Source organism: Staurois parvus, unplaced genomic scaffold, assembly GCF_062004578.1.
Source record: "Staurois parvus isolate SC_StPar_1 unplaced genomic scaffold, SC_StPar_1.0 ptg000530l, whole genome shotgun sequence".
Taxonomy (NCBI): Eukaryota; Metazoa; Chordata; class Amphibia; order Anura; family Ranidae; genus Staurois; species Staurois parvus.
The window spans coordinates 5,063,888-5,087,517 of NW_028318326.1; the positions used below are offsets into that span (position 1 = coordinate 5,063,888).

General features: G+C 44.2%; 1 protein-coding gene across 2 annotated transcripts in view; it reads right to left on the reverse strand.

Annotated features, from left to right (window-relative positions):
- Positions 1-23,630, reverse strand: part of MTX2 (metaxin 2) — a 269,812-nt gene that overhangs the window by 91,179 nt on the left and 155,003 nt on the right. The window contains exon 1 of one of the 2 annotated variants that reach the window (XM_089690456.1): positions 22,064-22,210. The exons of the other annotated variant lie outside the window; for it this stretch is intronic. Within the exon in view, the coding sequence (XP_089546582.1) occupies positions 22,064-22,103 (40 nt within the window). The 5' untranslated portion in view covers positions 22,104-22,210. Of the gene's footprint in view, positions 1-22,063; positions 22,211-23,630 lie in introns of those variants that run through there. 2 annotated transcript variants of the gene reach the window in all.

Below are 23,630 nucleotides of genomic sequence, written 5' to 3' on the forward strand. Positions count from 1 at the left end.
TGGTTAAAAAGGGGCATATTCTGGAGATGTTGAGGTGGCACGATTTGGACAGGGATTGGATGTGGGCCTAAAAGGATAGTTCAGAATACAGAGTTACACCTAGCACTCTAGCATGAGGGGATGGGTTGATAGTGGTGCTATTGATCCTGACCGAGAAATCAGGAGAAGAGGCACGTGGGGGAGGAAATATGAGCTCAGTTTTGGATAGATTAAGTTTTAAGAAGCAGTGTGACATCCAGTCTGATATGTGTGTTAGAAAATCGGTGATACGTGAGGAAATATGGAGTATGCCCCCCTTTTGCCACCAAAACAGCCCTGACCCATCGAGACGTAGATTTCAGTAGACATCTGAAGGTACACTGCAGTATCTAGCAATAAGCTTTCAATAGCACATCGCTGCCTCCACTGGCATGGCTTCTTCCTATAGTGCAACCTGGTGCCATCTCTTCCCCAGGTAAGCATTGCATATGCACGTGGCCAGCACCATGAGATAAAAGAAAACGTGATTCATCATAGTAGGCCACCTAGCTGTGTTCAATTCTGATGCTCATGTTCCCATTGCAGGTATTTTTGCCTGTGGACACGGGTCAGCATGGGACTCCTGACCAGTCTGTGGCTACATAGCCCCATGCATAAACTGCAATGCACTATGTGACCAGAATCATTAACTTTTTCAGCAAATTGAGCTACAGTAGCGCTTCTATTGGACTGAACTACACAGGCCAACCTTCATTCTCCACATGCATCAATGAGATTTGGCCGCTCCTGACCCTGTCGCCAGTTCAACAGTTTTCCTTCCTTGGACTACTTTTTGTAGGTCCTGACCACTGCAGTCCGGGTACACCCCACAAGAGCTGCAGTTTTGACCTGTCCGAGAGTGCGTAGGCTCTGGATTCGGGTGTACTCCCTGATACACTTGCTCCTCCACTATAACCCCAGTTGAGGCACTACTACTCAGACCCATACAGGCAGTTCGTAAAAAACACTGTAAATTAATCACATTCCTGTTTATCGCTACTAGGCAAACTATTGCTCATTCTTGTAAGTCACCAGTTCTCAGCTTCCAGGAAGTCGAACATTGCCTGGCCGACTTCATTGTCAATGAAAAATTGACAGCCATACTGGAAGATAAGCAGGACACGTTCTTGAAGATCTGGTCTCCATGGATAGATCACTGGCAATCCAATTTGAGCGCATTACAACTATGATCATCCCCTATTCCTTTCTCTCACAGCTACAGAATTAAATCATTGAGGTGAAGTGACCCTTCAAGGTGCTGCTCTCCCCTCCATTTCCATCCTATTCTCTTCTCTATTATTCCTTCTTTTTCTCTCAACTACTCCTTCTTTCCTTCTCGATCAATCCCCTTCCACTTCTCCCCCCGCCCCCTTTTTTTTTTTTCATCTCCATGTTGCAATATCAGAAGGCAATCCTGCAGGTGCCCCATTCAAATCTGCAATCATTGAAGAAGAGTAGGGCCCTGGCATATCCGCGGAGTTCTGTCTGGCCTTACCGACTCTGGTAGCCTTGCTGCCCTAATGTTACCTGTTACTCTTGGTGCCTGCAATGGAATGCCCCAGCCCCCCTTTTTTTTTTTTTTGTATCCCTGATTTTAGTTTTGCTTTTATTGTATTTTACTGTATGTTTCATTTCCGTAAACATATAAATGCTAATAAACATTTTATTGAACCAGAAAAATTGTAAGTGTGTATGTTATTGCAAATGATTGCTTTATTAAAAAAAAAAAGTCAGTGTGATTGGCCTTACATATCCAATTGTCATGTAATGTCCATGGCCCTCCCATAACTGAATACAGCCGGGTATGTCCCTGGGCACTCACATGCTTTGGGATTATGGTAACCTATTAATAAAGCTGTACTTCAGATGGGCACAACAAGGGTTACACAGCACTCATAAAACTGGCAGCTTTACTCTTGAATTGTGATCTGAAAGGTGAACAACATTTGCAGAACAGTAGGCATGGAAATTACACATTGCTACAGCTCTGTCATATTTCCAATCCATCAACTTGATTAATGTTATAATAACTCCACATAAACTTATCATTCACGCTATAATGAAGTCAAACTCTAGTTTATTCTCGGACTACAAGGCTCCCCTAGGCAGGCAGGCAGGTAAATAACACATATATACAGAATATTCCTGAATTTGGTGCACTGAATTACAAAAGTATGCATTTAAAAAAAGGAGGAACCAAAAAAAGGTTTTCTAGCATAACATTTTCAACAAAAAAAAAATATGATGCATTATATGTGCATGTCTTATTCTTCTGCATTTTAAACTACCTGACAATGAGGGTGAGGAAAAGGGGTGGCAGGTTTGGTGATAATGGTGGAGGGGGCATATTCGTGCGGGAGATAGGGGTCAGGTATGGTGGTCAGTATAAGAATGCATGCAGGTGCAAGTGAGGCATATATGTGTGTTAATGGGTGTTTAGAGAGAGGATGGTGGTGTGTGCAGCCGCAGCAGTAATGGGGGACGGGGGGGTTAACTGCTGGCAGAGTAGTATAAGCAAATGGGGGGTGTAGTGCTTGCAGAGTAGTGATTCACTTGGGTTGCTTTTCTAAATACAAATAGACTGTGCACTTTGCAAGTGCAGTTGCATTCATTTTCCCTAGAGGCAATTGAATGCGGTAAAGCTCTGTTAATTTCCATTATCCAATCACTTGCAAGCATTTTTAATTCCCTTGCACCTGATTAGGTATTTTTTTACAAAGTGAAGCTTTTGTAATTAGCAGACCTTTATCACATTTATTTATTACAGGTACTTCTATAGTGCCGTCAATTTACACTTATATATATTGCCTATGCACAACAGTCCCTGCCCTCAAGGAGCTTACAATCTAAGGGCCCTAACTCACATCCATACACATACTAGGCACAATTTTGACAGGATCCGATTAACCTACCACCACTAAGCTCTGGGGAAATTAATGCAACTACATGTGCAAAGTGCACAGTCTATTAGCCTATAGCCTTTAGTAAATCCAGGCCACTGTATTCTCTATTTCTTTCCTGAGGTTTATGTGACCTGCACTGTGCTAGACAATTCTTGATGTTTCCAGCAACCATTATACCTGGTGATACACGGGTTCTATGTGTCCACAAATCTGAAATGTGAAAATACATAGAACCACAGCAAATAGAAAAACTGCAAGAATGGAAACAAAGGTAATTAAAGGACTAATCCCAGGGGACACGTAAAAGGATTAGGTATAGCTCTTATGTAATCCAGTAAAAACTGCAACTCACCTAAAATACAAAAACGTCTTCATTTGTCAAAATCGAAACGTTATATAATCTGTTGAAGCTAGAGTACCTCCCATGTGAGCTAGGACCTTTTCCATAATCCCTATGTAAAATATCAACTAAATTCAGCTCTACAAGATATGTCTGAATTAGACTTGGGGCTATGAGGAATATTTTTACATATCAAAGAGGGCTAGCAAGAATTCTACAGTACACAACCTAAGGCCTCTTTCACACAGGCAGCAGTAAAAACAAGCAGTTGTGCTGCTATTTTACTGCACCCCAACTGCCTTCCTAATATTACCCTTACACCTAGTGGACGTTGTTCACATGCTGTTCAAGTTAATGGGGCTGCACAGCAACCAAGATCCAGAATCACCTCCTGAATGTCTGTGAGTGGCTGCTTAGCGGCACTCTGAAGCAGATCACTTTTCAGAGAATCAACAAATGTGAACCTCACCTAAAAGCCTTTTCCTGCAGTGGACAAGTGCTAGGAGAATCTGCCATAGGCACAGCTTTTCCACTGATATGACAACAGAAGGCTAAAGATAAAACAAACAAAATATTCATCGGTATCAATGATAGTGTGAACAGCCCATTTACTGACTTAATAAGAAAACAACTGCTGAAAAAGTAACTGTAGAGCTCAATCTCAGTCTTCATGGGACTCAGTCTTCACATGACTGAGATTGAGCTCTGCAGTCACTTTTTCAGCAGTGGTTTTCTTATTCTGGGTCACAATCCTGCGCAATGTCCTTTTGTCTCTTTCAGTCAGTTGACCATGTCGACCAGGGTTATGCTTATCAGATGACGGTTTCCCAGAAAATGTATATGCCTCCAAAACCTTTGATACTGTACCTCGTGACATGGCAAATAAATTGGCAACTTCAGTTACAGAGGTACCAGCTAAGTGGCACCAACAATTTGTACTCTGAGTAAACTCTGACATGACTCCGAATTACTAGCAGTGCACATCATGAATGATGAAAGTGAGGATTCCCACCTGTTAGCTAGGTGTCTCATCACACAGCGGAAGCAAAAGAATGTTGCATCACTTCTGCTTTCAACACAAAACATGTTGTCACTTTCACACCTGCAAATCATGTAGTGTTTCCATTTTTTTGTCCAACCCCTGTAGCATGAATATAGTATTTCTTAGCACTGCTGAAGATAGCCTACATGAAGCACATCTCCTGGGCACTTTTCAGTCTTGCAAATAGTAACTATTTTTACCACAACAATTCATTGACAGTATAAAAAAGTACTACAGATGATATTTCTCACAACCTTTATGTTCTCCATAACTGATCATTTTGTTGTGTTAAAACACTGTATCCAAGTAAACAGATTTATTCAGACTTCATTAACAAGACACTCCAAGTCAATCCAAACCCCCTTGCATGTGCGCTCTTTCACGTCCCAGTAGCTCTGAGCTCAGCAATGCTGCAACAGATGAGACAGTGGACCACCATGTAAGGGGGTTTGAGAACTTGGTTCTGTGATCAGGCTGAGCAGTAGTAGCTTGGAGTGTCTTCACAACATCCTGGTCACAAGGCAGGATGGGATGATAGCATCTCTTGGAATTTTTTGGCTAGGCTTCGGGAGGTATGTAAATGGCCTACACTATAGCAATGGCATTATCCATAAAATAAATAAAATCAATGCTGTGCTGCTAATACAATATAAGATAGATAAACATGAGTGTAATTAAGTGAAATAAAGCATAACAAAATAACAAACAAAACATAAGAATGTAGTGTCCATAAATGTGAAATCAACAGTAATGGTTCAATAATAATTCTTCACAACTTATTGTGCTTCTTCATGTGCTCAGAAACCAACCCATCAGATGAAGTACCATGAAACATGCAGATGGTGTCACCTCAGTACTCACAGAACTCTCACCTCAGAGCAATTGAATTGCGCTTTGTAATACCAAGTACGCAAACAGTTCTTCACTCTCCCGATCATCAACCATATGAGAGTGGTCAGACACCTTTTAAAAACATCAAGCCAAAAACAGGGACCAGTCCCTTTAAGGAGGTTGGAGGTCAGAGATTTCTACCTGTGGAACCCAAGGGGTTAATCCTCTGCATTGTGTAAAAAGACTGTTTGATCCTGACTTCTCTGCCCCCTAACTTTAGTCAAAGCTCTGCAGTTTGTATTTGTCTACAGGCACCTCTTACCTGCATAGGCAGTTTTTTAATAAAGGTGAACAAACCCTTTAAAAGACAGAGTGGGATATAGTCAGACAGGTTGGGGAAAGGAGTTCCAAAAGGGAGTAACAAGATGGAAGGAGGGGACGAAGCAGCTCGAGAGGAGAAGATGTTGGCCAGAGGAAAAGGATGGTTAGGGAAATATTCTGAGACGAAGATGGTGATGTAGTTTGGTGGCGAAGTTGTGGATAGCTTTGTATGTTGTTAGTATACTGAATTTTTTGTCTTGGGAAAGTGGAAGACAGTGAAGGAATTGGCAGAGAGGGGCAGAAGACACTGAATGGCTAGTAAAGTGGATGAGTCTGGCAACAGCATTCTTGATAGACTGAAGGAAGGATAGTTTGTATAGAGGTTGACTAACAAGGCAGGAGTTGTAATAGGCCAACCAAGACATAACAAGGGAGTGAATTAGTAGCTTGGTGGTGTCATTGGTTAAGAAAGGGTACATACATGTTATTTGAGGCAATGGGAGGCCAACCACTGACCCAGGGAAGAGGAGGCGTTATTTCAGAATAGAAGAGGTCCAAGGACAGGACCTAGGGGGATGCCTATGGATAAATAAAGAGAAGTGGAGAGGTAGAGTTGTAGGAGACACTAAAGAAGTATCAAAGGTAGATAAAAAGTCTATTAATACTGGCCGTTGGTTTTCTAATGCAATGAATTTAGAAGTAGCCATGATGGTTCTTCAATCCCGTGTATTACTTCCTGCAAAAAAATAGCTATAGAAGTGCTCTGTACAGTGTCCATGCACTGCTGGAAAAACTAGGTATGTTCAGCACTAAAGAAAGTTTGCTGTCCTTTTATTGCCTGTACTTGTTTGAAACCCATGCCAGCTCTCTACTAAAAGGTAATTTGCTGGCTTACAGAAATTTAAAAGAGAAGCACAGAAGAAAAAAAAAAACACATTTTACTCACTTAAGTGGATGCAGCATCAGTCCAATGCAGCATCAGTCCAATACTGCATCTGGCCTGTCAGCTCTAAGACAGAGAACTGAGCAATCAAACACTGTTAATAGCTCAGTTCTCAGTCTTCTGTGAGCAGAGAGCCCGTGACTGTCTTTCTCCAGCTCTCTGATCTGCCCCTCTAGTGCTCACTGGAGCACTAGGCTGTGAATTGGGCAGGAGCACCTCACTGAGAGGCTGAGTCAGCTGCTGGACCAGGCATCTGGGTGGATCCCAACCAAATGCTCGAGATCTTAGAGCAGGTAAGCAGCCTGGAGCAGCTAAGTGACATCAGCTGACAGCAGGCTTTAGCCGGCTGTCGGCTGAAAACGGGTCACGAACTGTACTTCTGTGATCCCCAGAAGTAAAGCCAAAAAAAGCATTAGCTATACTTCTCCTTTAAGGCTTCTTCACACCATATTGTATGCATTATCAAGTTTATAATGTGCAAGTGCTAGCATGCATTTTTAAACTGTGCTTGCATGCATTTTTAAAATGCGCTGTACCGCAATGTGCTTTAGCAATCATTGCAGTAGACTTTTTTTGGACTTGGTAAAATGGTTTTACCATGTGAGTTGCAAGTTGCAATGGATAAAAATGCAATCTGTCCTATTTTTTTTTAGCACAGCACATGAAATGAAACCATAGGACATAATGCATTTTGCCTTACCCATGCATTGCGACTGTACTGGGCAATGCAGCCCAACATAGCTAGTGTGAATGAGCTTTAAAGATAAATGCACTTAAATTTATGGCCAGTGACATGACAATCCTCCAACAAAATCGCATCCAACTCTTGGCAATCAGCCATATTTCCATATTACATGCCATGTTCTCCTTGGCTGAGAGTAGCAAAGAGAGACCCAGGAATTCCCCTAAGAATACAGCTCTGCCACATACTTCCATAGTCAGGTAACACTGACTGGTGCTCTGTAAGGCATGCATGAATCAAGCAGAGAAGCACAGTTATAAAATGTCTCTTCCATTAGTCATGATCAATAATGGAAGTAATACCTAAGTTGGTAATTATATGCTGCCTGAACATCAGCCAATTTCACCCACCTTCATGAAAAGGGCAGATCAATTTTACAAGGGAATACCAAAAATCAATTGACTAAAAGATTCGGATACTAGGGGTCAAAACATCCAAATAGATGGGAACGATGACCCACTGGTTCAGTGTAAAAATGAACACAGTTTAGAGATGTTTTGTGGTTGGATTATTTGAAGATCTGTCAAGGTTTCTCAACACAAGACAGAAATACAAAGCTGCTTTGTGAGGAATGAAAAACCCCTAAGGATAATATTTGTTTTTCCAAGATGGAGACAATTCATCATATTGATAGTAATATACATGTTCCTGGATATTTAACAGATAGAAAATTCATTATATACTTCACCCGACTAAATAGGAGACATTTTCTAATAACTTGCAGCCTGTACTGCCTTTTTGGTCTTATTAAATTGATTCACAAGACAAAGAAAATTAGTCTTAAGCAATTTTAATAGAAGTTTCAAAGTAAGGATGTTTGTTAGATATATTGATGATTAAATGTTTGCTTGCCAACCGGGAGGGAAAAAAAATCTACAGCAATTTTACAGCAGGATCTATTACATCTTGATGTTTTTCTAATTAATCAGAAGGAGAATTGGGCTGCTTCTAAAATAAACATCAGAAAAAGAAGTAACCGGCTAAATAAGATAGGAGGTAAAACATTTAATCCTATGCAATTTCTATTTTCCAATTTGCAGTACAGTAAAACAAAAGCTGAAATTTAATTGGTTACTATGGGCAGCTTGCTTATGGTTTTCAGATAAGGTTAGGTGTAGACAATTTAAAGGGAACGATTTAAAGGGAACCGTCATCACACTTCACCTTTCAGTTGGTGGCTGCCATTGTCTGACTCCCAGGCTGCATGCTAATTCCAAGGCTCTGTGACTCCAGTTCAGCATCACTTGGTGGAAGATGGAATGAGTTTGCAGCTTCTGAATCAGAGTAGGGTAGCTTCCAGCAGACATATGAAATATGACAGATTCCTTTTAAAAAAAAAAATGAAAGTGGAAACAGGATAGCAGCTGTGTGTTTTTCAATGTACTAAGCCCGGAGTACTTATGAAGGTGCCAACTGCTGCATAAAACTTGTAGCAGGTTTTGCAGGAGCAAACTGTTAAAAAGAGAAAAGAAAAAAAAACAAATATTACAGGAATTTTTCTTCTCTGTATGCAGCCATGTTTAAGAGATTTTTCCTTACTTCCTGTCTAGCTAGCAATGCTGTTACCAAAACAGAGGAAATCTCTCACAGAGACACAGTGGCAAAAACAACTATTGCTTTATTGCCACCTGTGTTCCCACTGAAGATTTTGCCTCATTTCCTGCCACAGTGATAATGTTGTCATACAGACAGGAAAAGAAGGGGAATCTCTCCAAGGGCATACAAATATATAAACAACTCCCTCACAAACACACACGGTTTACCCGCATCCTTCTGGGACACGTTACAAAACGCAGTGTGTCTCACCCAAGTGCAGTGGGAAGTGGGCTGTGACGCCGCAAAGAGTCACACCTGGCTTCCTAAAGTAAACATGCCAGCGCCAGGGACCTGCAGACCAGTGAAGAACCAGCCCAGGTGAGGATGGCGCTGGATCACTGGACAGGTAAGCGTCCTTTATTAAAAGTCAACAGGTACAGTATTTGAAGCTACTAACTTTTAATCTTTGGGAGAGGGGACTGAAGATCCTCTATAAAGAGAACAAGTGATTCAGCGAACTACTAATGCTATTAAGGAAACTTTACAACTGTGCTATGGCCAAAGTCTATGCACAAGCTTAAAGCCCAACTCCGGACAACTGTAAAAAGGACCTTTGCCAAATACACCCCCACACCCCCACAAGAGACAGATAGATGCTTGTTCCATTTAGGGAAACAGGGATACGCAGATTTACTTACCTTCTTTCTCACCCCTGCTGGAAAAAAACTAGAGGCAGTCAGCAGGCAGGCTGTTTCCCCTAAACTTTTTATGGTTGACTGAATCCGATGAGTGAACATCTACTTACTTTAAAAAAACAATAGCAGCTGGGAAAATCCAATATGGCCAAAAGACCACCCATTGCCAATAGACATCAGTTAGGGCCCTGGGTTACAATTGTTTCTCCACACACACATGTAACAACCATTGTTCAACCTGTCCAGATAATCATGCAATGTCTATAAGCACCATTGAAGAGGTTTTGGTGAGGGCTCTAAAAGCCCGATGATGATTTCGGAGGTGGGCATTTTATTCCTCGAGCATAAATTTCTGTTTTGCCGTGTGTAATGCTGTGAGAAATTTTCCTGAGATGATTAACTACCGCACAGGCTCTTGCAAAATATCAATAGCAAGAAAGCAGAACGCACAGTCGAGAACTCAATGGCTCCAGAAACCCATATCTCATTAAAATTATGAAACCGTGCAGCCAGAAAGAACACAATTAGAAGTGTTTTGATTGGCTGACTTGCTAGCCTGGACATGCCAAGGAGTTTCATAGCAGAGAGACTTAACGGACTGATTCACTGCTCCCGTTTCATTACTCCAAATCTCAATTTCCTCAGCCGATTCCCAAACTGCTTGAGACTTCGAGACCAAGCCAAGAAGGTTAACTCTTTAGAAGAAAACACAACTGATGTTTAATATTTACAAAACCAATACTGTACTCAGAGAAAATATTAAGCACAAATGGGATAGTGTATTATGATCAGCCAAGACATTCTTTATTGGACTACTGATCATCAACTAAAATCCTTTCTGGCAAGTGTTCTCCCCTTCACATAGAGTGTGCTTCTCTATACTGCAAATATAAGCACATATTCATCCTCTCCACTATGGCATATAACATCCTTACTCATCCCATCCACTACATGTTGTTAAATCCATGTGCAACAATCTGCAATACAGTATTCATGCCACTTGAAATTTTCCACATTTTGTCAGGTTACAACCAAAAACGTAAATGTATTTTAATTAGGATTTCATGTGATAGACCAACAAAGTGGCACATAATTGTGAAGTGGAAGGAAACTGATAAATGGTTTTCAAAAATGTTTTACAAATAAATATCTGAAAAGTGTGGTGTGCATTTGTATTCAGCCTTCTTTACTCGGATACCCCTAACTAAAATCTAGTGGAACCAATTGCCTTCAGAAGTCACCTAAGTAGTAAACCGAGCCCACCTGTGTCTAATTTAATCTCAGTAAATATACAGCTGTTCTGTGAAGCCCTCAGAGGATTGCTAGAGAACATTAGCGAACAAACAGCATCATGAAGGCCAAGGAAAACACCAAACAGGTCAGGGATAATATTGTGGAGAAGTTTAAAGCAGAGTTCGATTTTAAAAAAATATCCCAAGCTTTGAACATCTCACGGAGCACTGTTCAATCCATCATTTGAAAATAGAAATAGTATGGCACAACTGCAAAGCTACCAAGACAGGGCCGTCCACCTAAACTGACAGGCTGGGCAAGGAAAGCAATAATCAGAGAAGCAGCCAAGAGGCCCATGATAACTCTGGAGGAGCTGCAGACATCCACAGCTCAGGTGGGAGAATCTGTCCACAGGACAACTATTAGTCGTGCACTCCACAAATCTGGCCTTTATGGACGAGTTGCTAGAAGAAAGCCATTGTTGAAAGAAATCCATAAGAAGTCCCTTTGCAGTTTGTGAGAAGCCATGTGGGGGACACAGCAAACAAGTGAATAAGGTGCTCTGGTCAGATGAGAGCAAAATTGAACTTTTTGGCCTAAAAGCAAAAACGCTATGTGTGGCAAAAAACTAACATTGTACATCACCCTGAACACACCATCCCCACCGTGAAACATGGTGGTGGCGGCATCATGTTGTGGAGGTTCTTTTCTTCAGCAGGGATAGGTAAGCTGGTCAGAGTTGATGGGAAGATGGATGGAGCTAAATGCAGGGCAATCTTAGAAGAAAACCTGTTAGTGTCTGCAAAAGACTTGAGACTGGTGCAGAGGTTCACCTTCCGGCAGGACAACGACCCTAAACATACAGCCAAAGCTACAATGGAATGGTTTTAGATCAAAGCATGTTCACGTGTTAGAATGACACAGTCAAAGTCCAGACCTAAATCCAATTGAGAATCTGTGGCAAGACTTCAGAATCTGAAAGAGCTTGAGCTATTTTGCAAAGAAGAATGGGCAAAAATTTCACTCTCTAGATTTGCAAAGCTGATAGAGACATCCCCAAAAAGACTTGCAGCTGTAATTGCAGCGAAAGGTGGTTCCACAAAGTATTGACTCCGGGAGGCTGAATACAAATGCACGCCACACTTTTCAGATATTTGTAAAAAAGTTTGAAAACCATTTATCATTTTACTTCCACTGTATAATTGTGTGCCACTTTGCGTTGGTCTATCACATAAAATCCCAATACAATACATTTATGTTTTTGGTTGTAACATAACAAAATGTGGAAAATTTCAAGGGGTATGAATACTTTTAAAGAACAGAGGTATACCACTCAGGCAAACAATCCAGATCAATCCACAACAGGTGCAGGCTCTGGCTCGCCACCACACACGATGCAACAGGAAGAAGGGTCAGCCGCACACCGGACGATTGATGAATATTGTGTATATTTATTGATCCACAGGACACACAAAACACCAGGACATGAATACAGGACCTGTTATCGCGTTTCACACAATCTTGTGCTTAATCAATGACCATTCTTCCTATGAATACTTTTTCAAGACACTGTATTCCATGCCAAAACTATCCACAACACTATGTCGTGTCAGTGCCCACACGCTCAACTACACTACTGTGCCCATGCTCACACCCTCTGTGACATCATGTTGTGTCCATAGCTCCCCCTCCACTTTATTATGCTGTGTCTATGCCAAACCCCTCCACCACATTCATTGCGGATTTACCATACAATTTACATGAAGCATAAAATTATGTTGCATTATGAAAAGATCATCTCAGTTATAATCTGCTAAGGAGGAAGAGTGATCACAAAGATCTTAGTTGTTTATATAATTCACGTGCACCTGATAATGAATGTTAAATGAATGAAACTGGTTGTAAACTTCAGGTATGAAATATAAACAAAGCAGAGCCCTCTATAGTGTGTACTCATCTCAATAACAGAACTAAATGTCATTTCTGTCTGCTGCTTTGTTCTTCTATCAGCATGAATCACTTCTGACAAGTTTTCCTGACACCAAGAAAAATGGTGACGGGGAGGAACCTCCAGTACATAGCATGTGATTGATAGCCTCAGCTCTGCTCTGTTCCTGTGTGCTGTATGCATGTGTGGGAGGGGTCCTTTCCCTGCAATTAGATCTCATGGAGCTCTGCAGTGTGTAACTTCAGCTCTTTGCTCCTGTTTTCTGAAAGCCCAGGCACGCTTTATAAATTCTGGATTTCGAACAGATGTAGAGAAGAAAAGACTGCAGGCACTTTACTGGGTATAAAAATAGAAAAAGGTAAGAACTTAGCGAGCGCTTACAACAGCAGCTATTGCACCAAAAAGGAACCACAAACCTTCTCAATAGATAATAAAGATAAAACAGTGCAGCGCTAAAAGCAACTGATATACTGATAAAATGTTAAAACATCATATTACTATGTGACAACTTAATAACAGGTGATAGGTATAGGAGTGACTCTGAAGTATATCAAATAACTGTCCAATTGAAATGCATATATTTTTATCAAAATAAAGTGAAAAGGTGGTTGAAATTCCAGGGATATTATGCCGAGTGACTGTGACAGTTCCAAATGGACAGTAAAATGTGTGAAACTTCTATATCCCAGTGTGAACTAATAATCCAGCGATAAACGACAAATGGTAAGATTTCACACTCACCGGAAGTGCAATCTTAATGCGCATTGATCAAATGAATCAACCAGAGGTCTCCTTTAGGGTACAGCCTGGTACAAGATCCCCTCCTCTGTAGATCTGGGTGTTAAAGATGTCAGTCAAAGGGCCCCTTTAATGGGTAGTCTGCAATAGGGTCTGGTCTTAGGCTTCCCTCCTCTGGTCCAGATAGATCACCTGGGGTGGGGTTTAATTGCTCGGTGCAGAGCAAGAATTATAGATGCTCATAGTGTAGTATGCAATAGTATTTGAATAAGTATTAAAATAGAGCATTAAAAAACATACACAGGGTATCTGTAAATAATGAAGCAGCATGCAGGCTGCTGAATACACCGACCAGCTGGTTTGGCAAGATGGCCACTGGACCTCCGTGATCTGGCGGTGTGACATCAATGGCGTACAAAGGCTCCTCCTAGACGCGTTTCGTATCAACATACGTCCTCGTTAGGGGTGTTGCCATGGTTACCTGGATAGGGGTGGTTACATGGCAACACCCCTATCGAGGACGTATGTTGATACGAAACGCATCTAGGAGGAGCCTTTGTACGCCATTAATGTCACGCCGCCAGATCACGGAGGTCCGGCGGCCATCTTGCCAAACCAGCTGGTCAGTGTATTCAGCAGCCTGCATGCTGCTTCATTATTTACAGATACCCTGTGTATGTTTTTTAATGCTCTATTTTAATACTCAAATAAATACTACTGCATACTACACTATGGGCATCTATATTTCTTGCTCTGCACCGAGCAATTAAACCCCACCCCAGGACCCCAGGTGATCTATCCGGACCAGAGGAGGGAAGCCTAAGACCAGACCCTATTGCAGACTACCCATTAAAGGGGCCCTCCGACTGACATCTTTAACACCCAGATCTACAGAAGAGGGGATCTTGTACCAGGCAGTACCCTAAAGGAGACCTCTGGTTGATTCATTTTATCAATGCGCATTAAGATTGCGCTTCCGGTGAGTGTGCAATCTTACCATTTGTCGCTTATCACCGGATTATTAGTTCACACTGGGATATAGAGGTTTCACACATTTTACTGTCCATTTGGAACTGTCACAGTCACTCGGCATAATATCCCTGGAATTTCAACCACCTTGTCACTTTATTTTGATATATATATATATATATATGCGCATTTCAATTGGACGGTTATTTGATATACTTCAGGGTCACTCCTATACGTATCACCTGTTATTAAGTTGTCACATAGTAATACTTTACTGTAAGTAAAGGGTTTACAACCACATTAAAGTTTTTTTCAGAGACCAAGCAGTTGTTTTCTTTTTGAGCTCTGTTATGGAGCCAGTACAAAACCATACATGATTTAGCAGAGTTCTTATATAATTTTCTTCATGGTATCCCAGCTAGAATATCAGTTTGGTGTGCAATTATTGGGTACAAGCCTGCTCTGCCTGCCTACAAGCAAAGTATTCCTTATTTTTTTGAGCAACCAATTTTTTGACTCCTACTGTTGACTCCCTCACTAACCTTGAGATCAGTATGAAAGACAAACATGTAAGCTATACATAGTTTAGCAGGCAAGATTAAAGACACAATTACGCAGCAATTTACACTATAGATTGACCTTGATTTACTAAAGGAATACAACATTTTCACTTATATCAGTAATTGAGGTTAAACAAATAAAAAATGAATTTAGTTTAGTGCAGCCATTCCCAGCTAGGGTTCCCCCAGAGGTTTCTAGGGGTTCTATGAGCTGTGACTGATTGACCTCCCATCTGATGGTGCCTGTATAGTTCAAGGGCCAAAGTTATTTGGCAAAATCGGTAGCATGTCCCAATTATCTTTGCAAACTCAATATTGACTTTGAAAATGAACATGTTCCACTCCTTTAGTAAATCACCCCCACTTCATTGGTATAACTGCAGATCAGTGTTCAAAATTGAAACACAGGGGAAAAGTCTTTAAAAAATGATGCACATATAGTCCATATCTGAGGACTGCTAAACCATAATATACAGCATTTTTGCTTTTGAGTTAAATACACTTTAATCTGAGCTCCGTGTATTCCACATAATAAACCATAATCCAGACAGCACCTCAAATGGTCAGAAGAAGTGTTCCTCATTTGAAGTTCACTCTATTCATCTATTCTCTCCAGTTTCTTTAAGAATTGCTGTGACCTATCGGCCTCCTGGACCGGTATCAAGCTTCCTTGATGACTTCTCTGCCTGGCTGCCTTACTTTCTCTCTTCTGAAATTCCCACAATCATTCTTGGTGACTTCAACATCCCTGTTATTCTCAACACTCCTGCTACCTCTAAACTTCTGAGCTCAACCACTTCTTTTGACCTAAAACAATGGACACATGTTTCTACTCCCTCTAATGGTAACTGCCTTGACCTTGTATTCTCCTACCTATGCACTCCTTGCAACCTCACCAACTTTCCTTTTCCTCTCTCTGATTACTCCCTTATTAGCTTCTCTCTTTCCTTGGCAACCTCTTCGTCTTCCAACTACCGAACAGTTACTCATAGAAACCTTCGCTATCTTAACCCTCCTCTTCTTTTTTCAGCAACAGATTGTCTCTATGACAAAATCTCAGCCATGTCCTGCCCCAACCTGGCCACTTCTGTATACAACAGTACACGGTCATCCACCATGGACACATTGGCTCCCCTCACTACACACAGAATTAGGCCCTGACCACTACAGCCCTGGCAAACAGACAATACCAGATGCCTCAAAAAAATGTAGCAGTGCTCTTAAGCATTTATGGCGTAAGACTAAGACCCAGCAAGACTTCAACCAATATAAATCTGCCCTTCAAAAATACAATTCTTGTCTCCACCCTGCCAAACAGACCTATTTTATCACTCTCATTAACATCCTCTCACGTAATCCCCGTCAACTCTTTTCTACCTTTCACCCTCTACTTTGTGCTTCTTTACCTGCACCCACTAACTCATTTACTGCCCAAGAGATCACTAATCACTTCAAAAATAAGACTGATACAATTCATGACGCTCCACTGTAGATATCTCCCTCACCCAACACTCCTTGCCAACCTGCACAATCTATACTCTCTTGTTTAACCCAGCTACTATAGAGGAGGTTGGTAAATGTTTTTCCAAAACCCACTTAACTACCTGTCCCCTGGACCCTGTTCCCTCGCAAATACTACAATCACCCTCTGGCTCTATCCTTTATTCTTTAACTCATATCTTCAATCTTTCCCTTTCTACTGGCATCTTCCCCAACTCTCTAAAACATGCGCTAGTCACCCCCATACTTAAAAAGGCCTCACTATACCCCACCAATCTTAGCAACCTAAGACCCATCTCCTTACTCCTTTTTGCCTCCAAACTCTTTGAATGTCTAGTCTGCAACTGGCTGAGCTGCCACCTTATTGAGAATAACCTTCTCGATCCCCTTCAGTCTGGATTTCGCCCACAACACTCCACAGAAACAGCTCTCCTAAAACTCACAAACGACTTACCAACCGCTAAAACCAATGGTCACTATTCCATACTCTTACTCTTGGACCTCTCTGCAGGGTGGGATGAGTGGCAGTGTTGGTGAAGGGGGGGGGGGGTGGATGATTTGCAGTGCTGGTGAAGGGGAGGGGGATGGGATGAGTGGCAGTGCTAGTGGGGCAGATGGGATAAGTGGCAGTGCTGACGGGGACGGAATGAGTGGCAGTGCAGACGGGGGGGGATGGGATGAGTGGCAGTGCAGGCGGGGGGGGGGGGGATGGGATGAGTGGCAGTGCAGGCTGGGGGGGGGATGGGATGAGTGGCAGTGCAGGCGGGGGGGGGATGGGATGAGTGGCAGTGCAGGCGGGGGTGGATGGGATGAGTGGCAGTGCAGGCGAGGGGGCATGGGATGAGTGGCAGTGCAGGCGGGGGGGGGGGATGGGATGAGTGGCAGTGCAGGCTGGGGGGGGGATGGGATGAGTGGCAGTGCAGGCGGGGGGGGGATGGGATGAGTGGCAGTGCAGGCGGGGGTGGATGGGATGAGTGGCAGTGCAGGCGAGGGGGCATGGGATGAGTGGCAGTGCAGGCGGGGCGGCATGGGATGAGTGGCAGTGCAGGAGGGGGAGGATGGGATGAGTGGCAGTGCAGGCGGGGGGGGATGGGATGAGTGGCAGTGCAGGCGGGGGGATGGGATGAGTGGCAGTGCAGGCGGGGGGATGGGATGAGTGGCAGTGCAGGCGGGGGGATGGGATGTGTGGCAGTGCAGGCGGGGGGATGGGATGAGTGGCAGTGCAGGCGGGGGGATGGGATGAGTGGCAGTGCAGGCGGGGGGATGGGATGAGTGGCAGTGCAGGCGGGGGGATGGGATGAGTGGCAGTGCAGGTGGGGAGGTGTCATGAGTGGTAGTGCTGGGGGGGGTCAGGTGGGATCAGATGAGTGGCAGTGCAGGCGGAGGTGGATGGAATGAGTGGCAGTGCAGGTGGGGGGGATGGGATGAGTGGCAGTGCAGGTGGGGGGGATGGGATGAGCGGCAGTGCAGGCGGGGGGGGGGGGGGGTGGGATGTGCGGCAGTGCAGGCGGGGGGATGGGATGAGTGGCAGTGCAGGTGGGGGGGGGGGATGAGTGGCAGTGCAGGTGGGGGGGGATGGGATAAGTGGCAGTGCAGGCAGGGGGGGGGGGGATGGGATAAGTGGCAGTGCAGGCAGGGGGGGGGGGGATGGGATGAGTGGCAGTGCAGGAGGGGGGGGGGATGGGATAAGTAGCAGTGCAGGCGCGGAGGTGTCATGAGTGGTAGTGCTGAGGAGGGGGGGAGGGGGGGTCGGATGGGATCAGCTGAGTGGCAGTGCAGGCGGGGGTGGATGGGATGAGTGGCAGTGCAGGTGGGGGGGATGGGATGAGTAGCAGTGCAGGTGGGGGGATGGGATGAGTAGCAGTGCTGGCAGGGAGGATGGGATGAGTAGCAGTGCAGGCGGGGGGGATGGGATGAGTAGCAGTGCAGGTGGGGGGGATGGGATGAGTAGCAGTGCAGGTGGGGGGGATGGGATGAGTAGCAGTGCAGGTGGGGGGGATGGGATGAGTAGCAGTGCAGGTGGGGGGTGTCATAAATGGTAGTGCTGGGGGGTCGGGTGGGATCAGATGAGTAGCAGTGCTGATGGGGGGATGGGATGAGTGGCAGTGATGGTGGGTAGTTGGGATGGGTTGAGTGGCAGTGCTGGTGGGGGATGGGATGAGTGGCAGTGCTGGTGGGGGGATGGGATGAGTGGCAGTGCTAGTGGGGGGATGGGATGAGGTGCAACGGTGGTGAGGGGGATTGGGTTGAGTCAGTGGCAGTGCTGGGTGGAGAAGGGATCAGTCATCACTGGCAGTCACTTTCTCTCCAGGGTCCGGCTCCATCCACGTGTCTGTGGCAGCACAGCAATGACACCTATCCCAAGATCAGGAGATGGGGGTCTGCTCAAAGTGGAAACCTCCTCCAGCTCCTCCCCCTTCACGGGTCAGCTGACCGCTAGTTTCTGCCCCCCAGCTCCAAGAGACACGGAGAGGATAGATGAGCACAGCAGGCACAAGGTGCAGCTGCTTTGGCCCCACCAGCTCTTGTTAGGACATGCAGCCCCAGCCCACTGTGAAAATGCCCAGCCTGCCCTATGGCCACTTTAATTCAGGCCTGGCCTAAAGTCTGTGCTGTGTCATTTCCCCGTTTTCACTTAACAATTGTTTGCAGGCTTCCAAAGCAAGGTTGAAGCTCACTGGTGGCTGGGAGAAACCGCTTAGTCCTGGCTTTCCATATGTAAATGTCAGCAAGAATCCGCTTACAAGCAAGAACATTCAAGAATCACCAGATTACCCACAAAAAAGAGTGGGGCGGGGGGGGGGGGCCTGGAGCCATACAGCAATGCAGAGGTAAAAGAAATGTGGAGCACCGAGAAGATAGGAGATGCTCAAGATATGCATATCAAGGTTTACTTTTCAATTTTAAGGCCTCTTTCACACTGGTGCACCTTTGCCGCGTTTTTCCAGGACGACAGAAGTGCATGAAAACTGTTCCTCGTTAAATCCTATGTAACTGTTCACACTTCAGGTGCCCAGCACTTTGAAGAGTCCTGCATGCTTGGTGCATTTTTTCAAAAGTGCACCAAAAAGGCACCTTCCACTGTAAGTCAACAGGAGCACATCAAAAGCATATCAGTGTGAAAGGGCCCTTAAGCTGACAAAAGAGCATCCATGTGAAAGGGCCCAAAGGTAAACAGATTTCCTTTGGGATCTCCAGTTTCATTTCATATCCTAAAACATACTAACAGTTTCTAAATTTCCAAATCCACCATGGCCAGTCCCAAGTCCATCCTGAGAAACGAAGAGGATGTACAAAGCCTTAGGGTTGGGTTTGCTTATCTCAAAAGCTCTGGACCAGACAGTGGTCACTACCACTGCTTCTCCTTTAGATTTAAGACAGGGCTATGAAGCTACGGGGAGGTAGAGATCTACTTGAGCACAAATATAAAAAAAAAATCAAAGATAACCAGGAAGCAGTGTGGGTTTTTTTTAGTAGTAAGTAATGCAGAGTGCAGGAGTCTGTAGTAAGTAGGGCAAAATTCAGTTTTAAGTACAACAGAGTTCAGTAATAAACAAGACAGAGAAAGGGTCAGAAGTAAGTAACAGAGTGCAGGGGTCAGTAGTAAGTTACATAGAGTACAGGGATCAGAAGTAACACCAAGCTCAGGTGTCAGGAATAAATAGCCCAGAGTTTTAGATCAGTATTATGTAAATCAGAGTGCAGGGGTGAGTATTATGTAACACGGGGTGCAGAGAATAGGAGTAAGTAATGTAGAGTTCAGGGGTCTGTAGTAAGGAGTTCAGAGGACAGTAGTAAGTAACACAAAGTTCAGCAGTAAGTAATGCACCATTTAAGGGTCAGGAGTAACACAGATTTCAGAGGTCAATATTAAGTAATGCAGAGTGCAGGGGTCTTTTGTAAGTAGGGTGGCTTTCAGAGGTCAGTAGTAAGCAGCACCGAGCTCAGTAGTAGATAATGCACAGTGCATGGGTCAGGAGTAACACAGAGTTCAGTGGTCGGTAGTAAGTAATGCAGAGTGCAGGGGTAACATACAATTGGGATCAGGAGGAAACAGTGCCGAGTTCAGATGTCAGTATTAGGTAAAGCAGAGTAGAGGGTCAGGAGTAAGTAACACAAAGCGGTACAGGTAGCAGCATGCCCTTCTGTCCACCTATGTCATACACTGAGTGGAGAGCTGCTGGTGTGGCTTTTGGGGCACAGGGGCCTCACACACTCATCACCCCAAAATACTCACTTGTACCCCAGGGCCAAGGACACAGCGCACCACCGATTGGCGCGCACGCACGGTTAGAGTGGGAGGATGTCATATGACGTCCTCCCAGAACGAGAGAACCGCCGCACTCCCATCATTTCCTTATATGGCAGGCGGGAGGTGGTTAATGAGAAGCAATCCTGAATGGGCTTACACAAGCACTGGGGTTTTCAGTCTTCAATTTACATAACTGTGAAACCTTCCCCGTATATTTACACTTTATTCATCACACATTAAAGTGTTAGTAAAGTCCCTTCTATTCACTTGTACCTACGGGTAAGCTTACAGTCCGGTTTATCTGTAGTTACAATGAATATCTAATAAATGTGCACTGTTTAGGAGATATTCACATCAGCTATAGTGATGTCACCCGCGCATGTGCAGGGACGCTCTGCATTCAGGGAACACAGTATGCACATGAAAGCAGAGCACCGGGCCGCGGCCAGGGCTCCTGTGTGCACGCGCAGGAGTGACGTCATTGTGGCCCCGGCCATTGAAACGGCCAGAGCCTTACAACCCAGAATGAAGACCAGGTGAAGATGGAAAGTGCCGGGGGATCAGTGACAGCGATGTGCTCTATGACTACATGTGCAGACAAGTGTGTCATAATGTGCTAGTATGTGGTACACATTATGTCTTAGACCTGCAGGGGACCCCCTTTTCTTTTTCTTTTTTTTTTAAAGTGGTTCTAAAGCTAAAGAGTTTTTTTACTTTATTGCATTCTCTGTATTAAGGTTAAAAACCTTCTATGTGCAGCTCCCCCCCATGTACTTACCTGAGCTGGATCTCAATCCAGTGCTGTGCACGAGAGCAGCATCGCCCTCCTCACTGGACAAAGAGGCAGCAGTGGGAGCCATTGGTTCCTGCTGCTGTCAATCACAGCCAGTGAGGAGGGGGCAGGGTCCAGCTGCACTCTGTGTGTCTATGGACCCACAGAGCTGGCTATGGAGCGAGAATGAATGAGTGCCCCAGAGCAAGCGGCTTGCTACGGGGTACTCAGCGGGGGGGGGGGGGGGAGTCAGGAGCACCGGTGGGGGACCCAAGAAGAGGATCGGGGACGCTCTGTGTAAAACCAGGTAAGTATGTGTTTGCTATTTTAAAGAATATGATCCTTTACCTAAACTGAGAGCACTCAGAGTTCATGTATCTCCTGTGTACATAAAGCCTCACATTCACTCTATGATCATGAGATCACAAGCTGCTATGCACACTCAGGGGCTGGTAGACATCAGGAGAGGTAAGGCAGTGGAGGGACAGTCACTGATATTATGTGATCTCTAGCTAAATTCAGAGAGGAGATTATTCAACTTCATTGAACTCACACACAATTCTAATCATGAGAGCCTGAATATTCCCATTCTGGAGCTTTCTATAGAATATTACAGGGACAGGTCTGTATCTAACCTGAGCTCTGTGTGATCAGTCCTACGACAAATGTCCCTAACTACACACCTGCCCATCATAGGAGAAGGGGACAGATCACTGTTACCTGCTATCTGCGACACAAAGGCATCGGTAACCAGAGTCATGACTGTCTGCAATCCCTCCGCTCCACATGCAAGGTTAAGGTCACAAAAACAGGAAGTGTGTGTGCTGGTGACAGGCCGGCCGGGGAATACTTCCGCCCGTATCCGTGGTAACGAGAACACGAACAGCTACATGGGTGCTTCATGTCAATAAAGATAATTGAAAAAAAAAAGGGTTTTAGAAGCTGTTCTTCCCAGCTCAGAATTTTACGAGTCAGGTGATAGGAAACGTACACGTAGGGAGAGCAGGGTCGCCATCTTTGTTTATGGCAAAAGGATTTGTTTAATATGAAATTATAGATTGACAACAACTAGCAAGGATTTATTTGTTGGAATAAAGTATTCCCGGATTGAAGAAGATACAATTACTGAGAATCATTTAAAAAAATATTTGTGGGGCAGGGCACCGGATTCCTGTGCAAATTACATGCAAATGTCTGTGTGGTTTGATTTGAGCCATACATTTTATATGGCTCAAATTGTATCGCATCCGCATCAGAAAGGTGCAGGACCCTTTTTTAAATCTGCCCCTGAATAGAGTTGCCACCTCATCCCTTTAAAACCGAACACATATTGATTACACAGGTTCTGAGGCAGATTTAACCACTTGCCCTCCTGAGGATTTACCCCCCTTCCTGACCAGGCCATTTTTTGCGTTATGGCGCTGCGTTATTTTGACTGGCAATTGCGCGGTCATGCAATGTTGCACCCAAATGAAATTTATGTCCTTTTTTCCCATGAATTGAGCTTTCTTTCAGTGGTATTTGATCGCCTGTGTGGTTTTTATTTCTTGCGCTAAAAAAAAAAAGAAAAAAAAAAGAAAATAACAATATTTTTTACTTTTTGCTATTAAACATGTTCAGTAAAAAAAAATTAAAAATCAAATTTCGTCATAAATTTAGACTAAAATGTATTCTGCTACGTGTCTTTGCTAAAAAAAAATCCCAATACATGTAAATTAATTGGTTTATGTGAAAGTTATAGAGTTTACAAATGGTGGCATACATACTGGGATTTTTTTTTTTTTTTTTTATTTTGACTAGTAATGGCGGCGATCAGCGACTTATAGCGGGACTGCGGCGGAGATTCTGACACTGGGGGGAACTGACTTGGTATCACTGACATCCCCAGTGATACTTATACAATGATCAGTGCTAATAAAAAGCACTGACACTGTAATAATGGCACTGGGCAGGAAGGGGTTAACATGAGGGGCGATCAAAGGGTTAACTGTGTGCTGTTTTACTGGGGCTGTGTCTGTGTGCTTCACTGTAAGCATACTGCTGTGCATGGCTGTGTTGAGCACAGCCATCCAAAGCAGTGTGCACGAGCTGACAGGGAGGAGAACTGTTCATTTCCGGGTAGGGGGCGTGCACCCTACACGCGCCGCCATTCATGGACGTGGCTGTCAATCACTGGGTCCCAGCCAGTAATTACTCACCCGGTCATTTATGAAGATCTCTGATGGGGAGGAGGACTGTTTTGTTTACTAACAGTCCTCCTCCCTGTCAGCTTGGGCACACTGCTCTG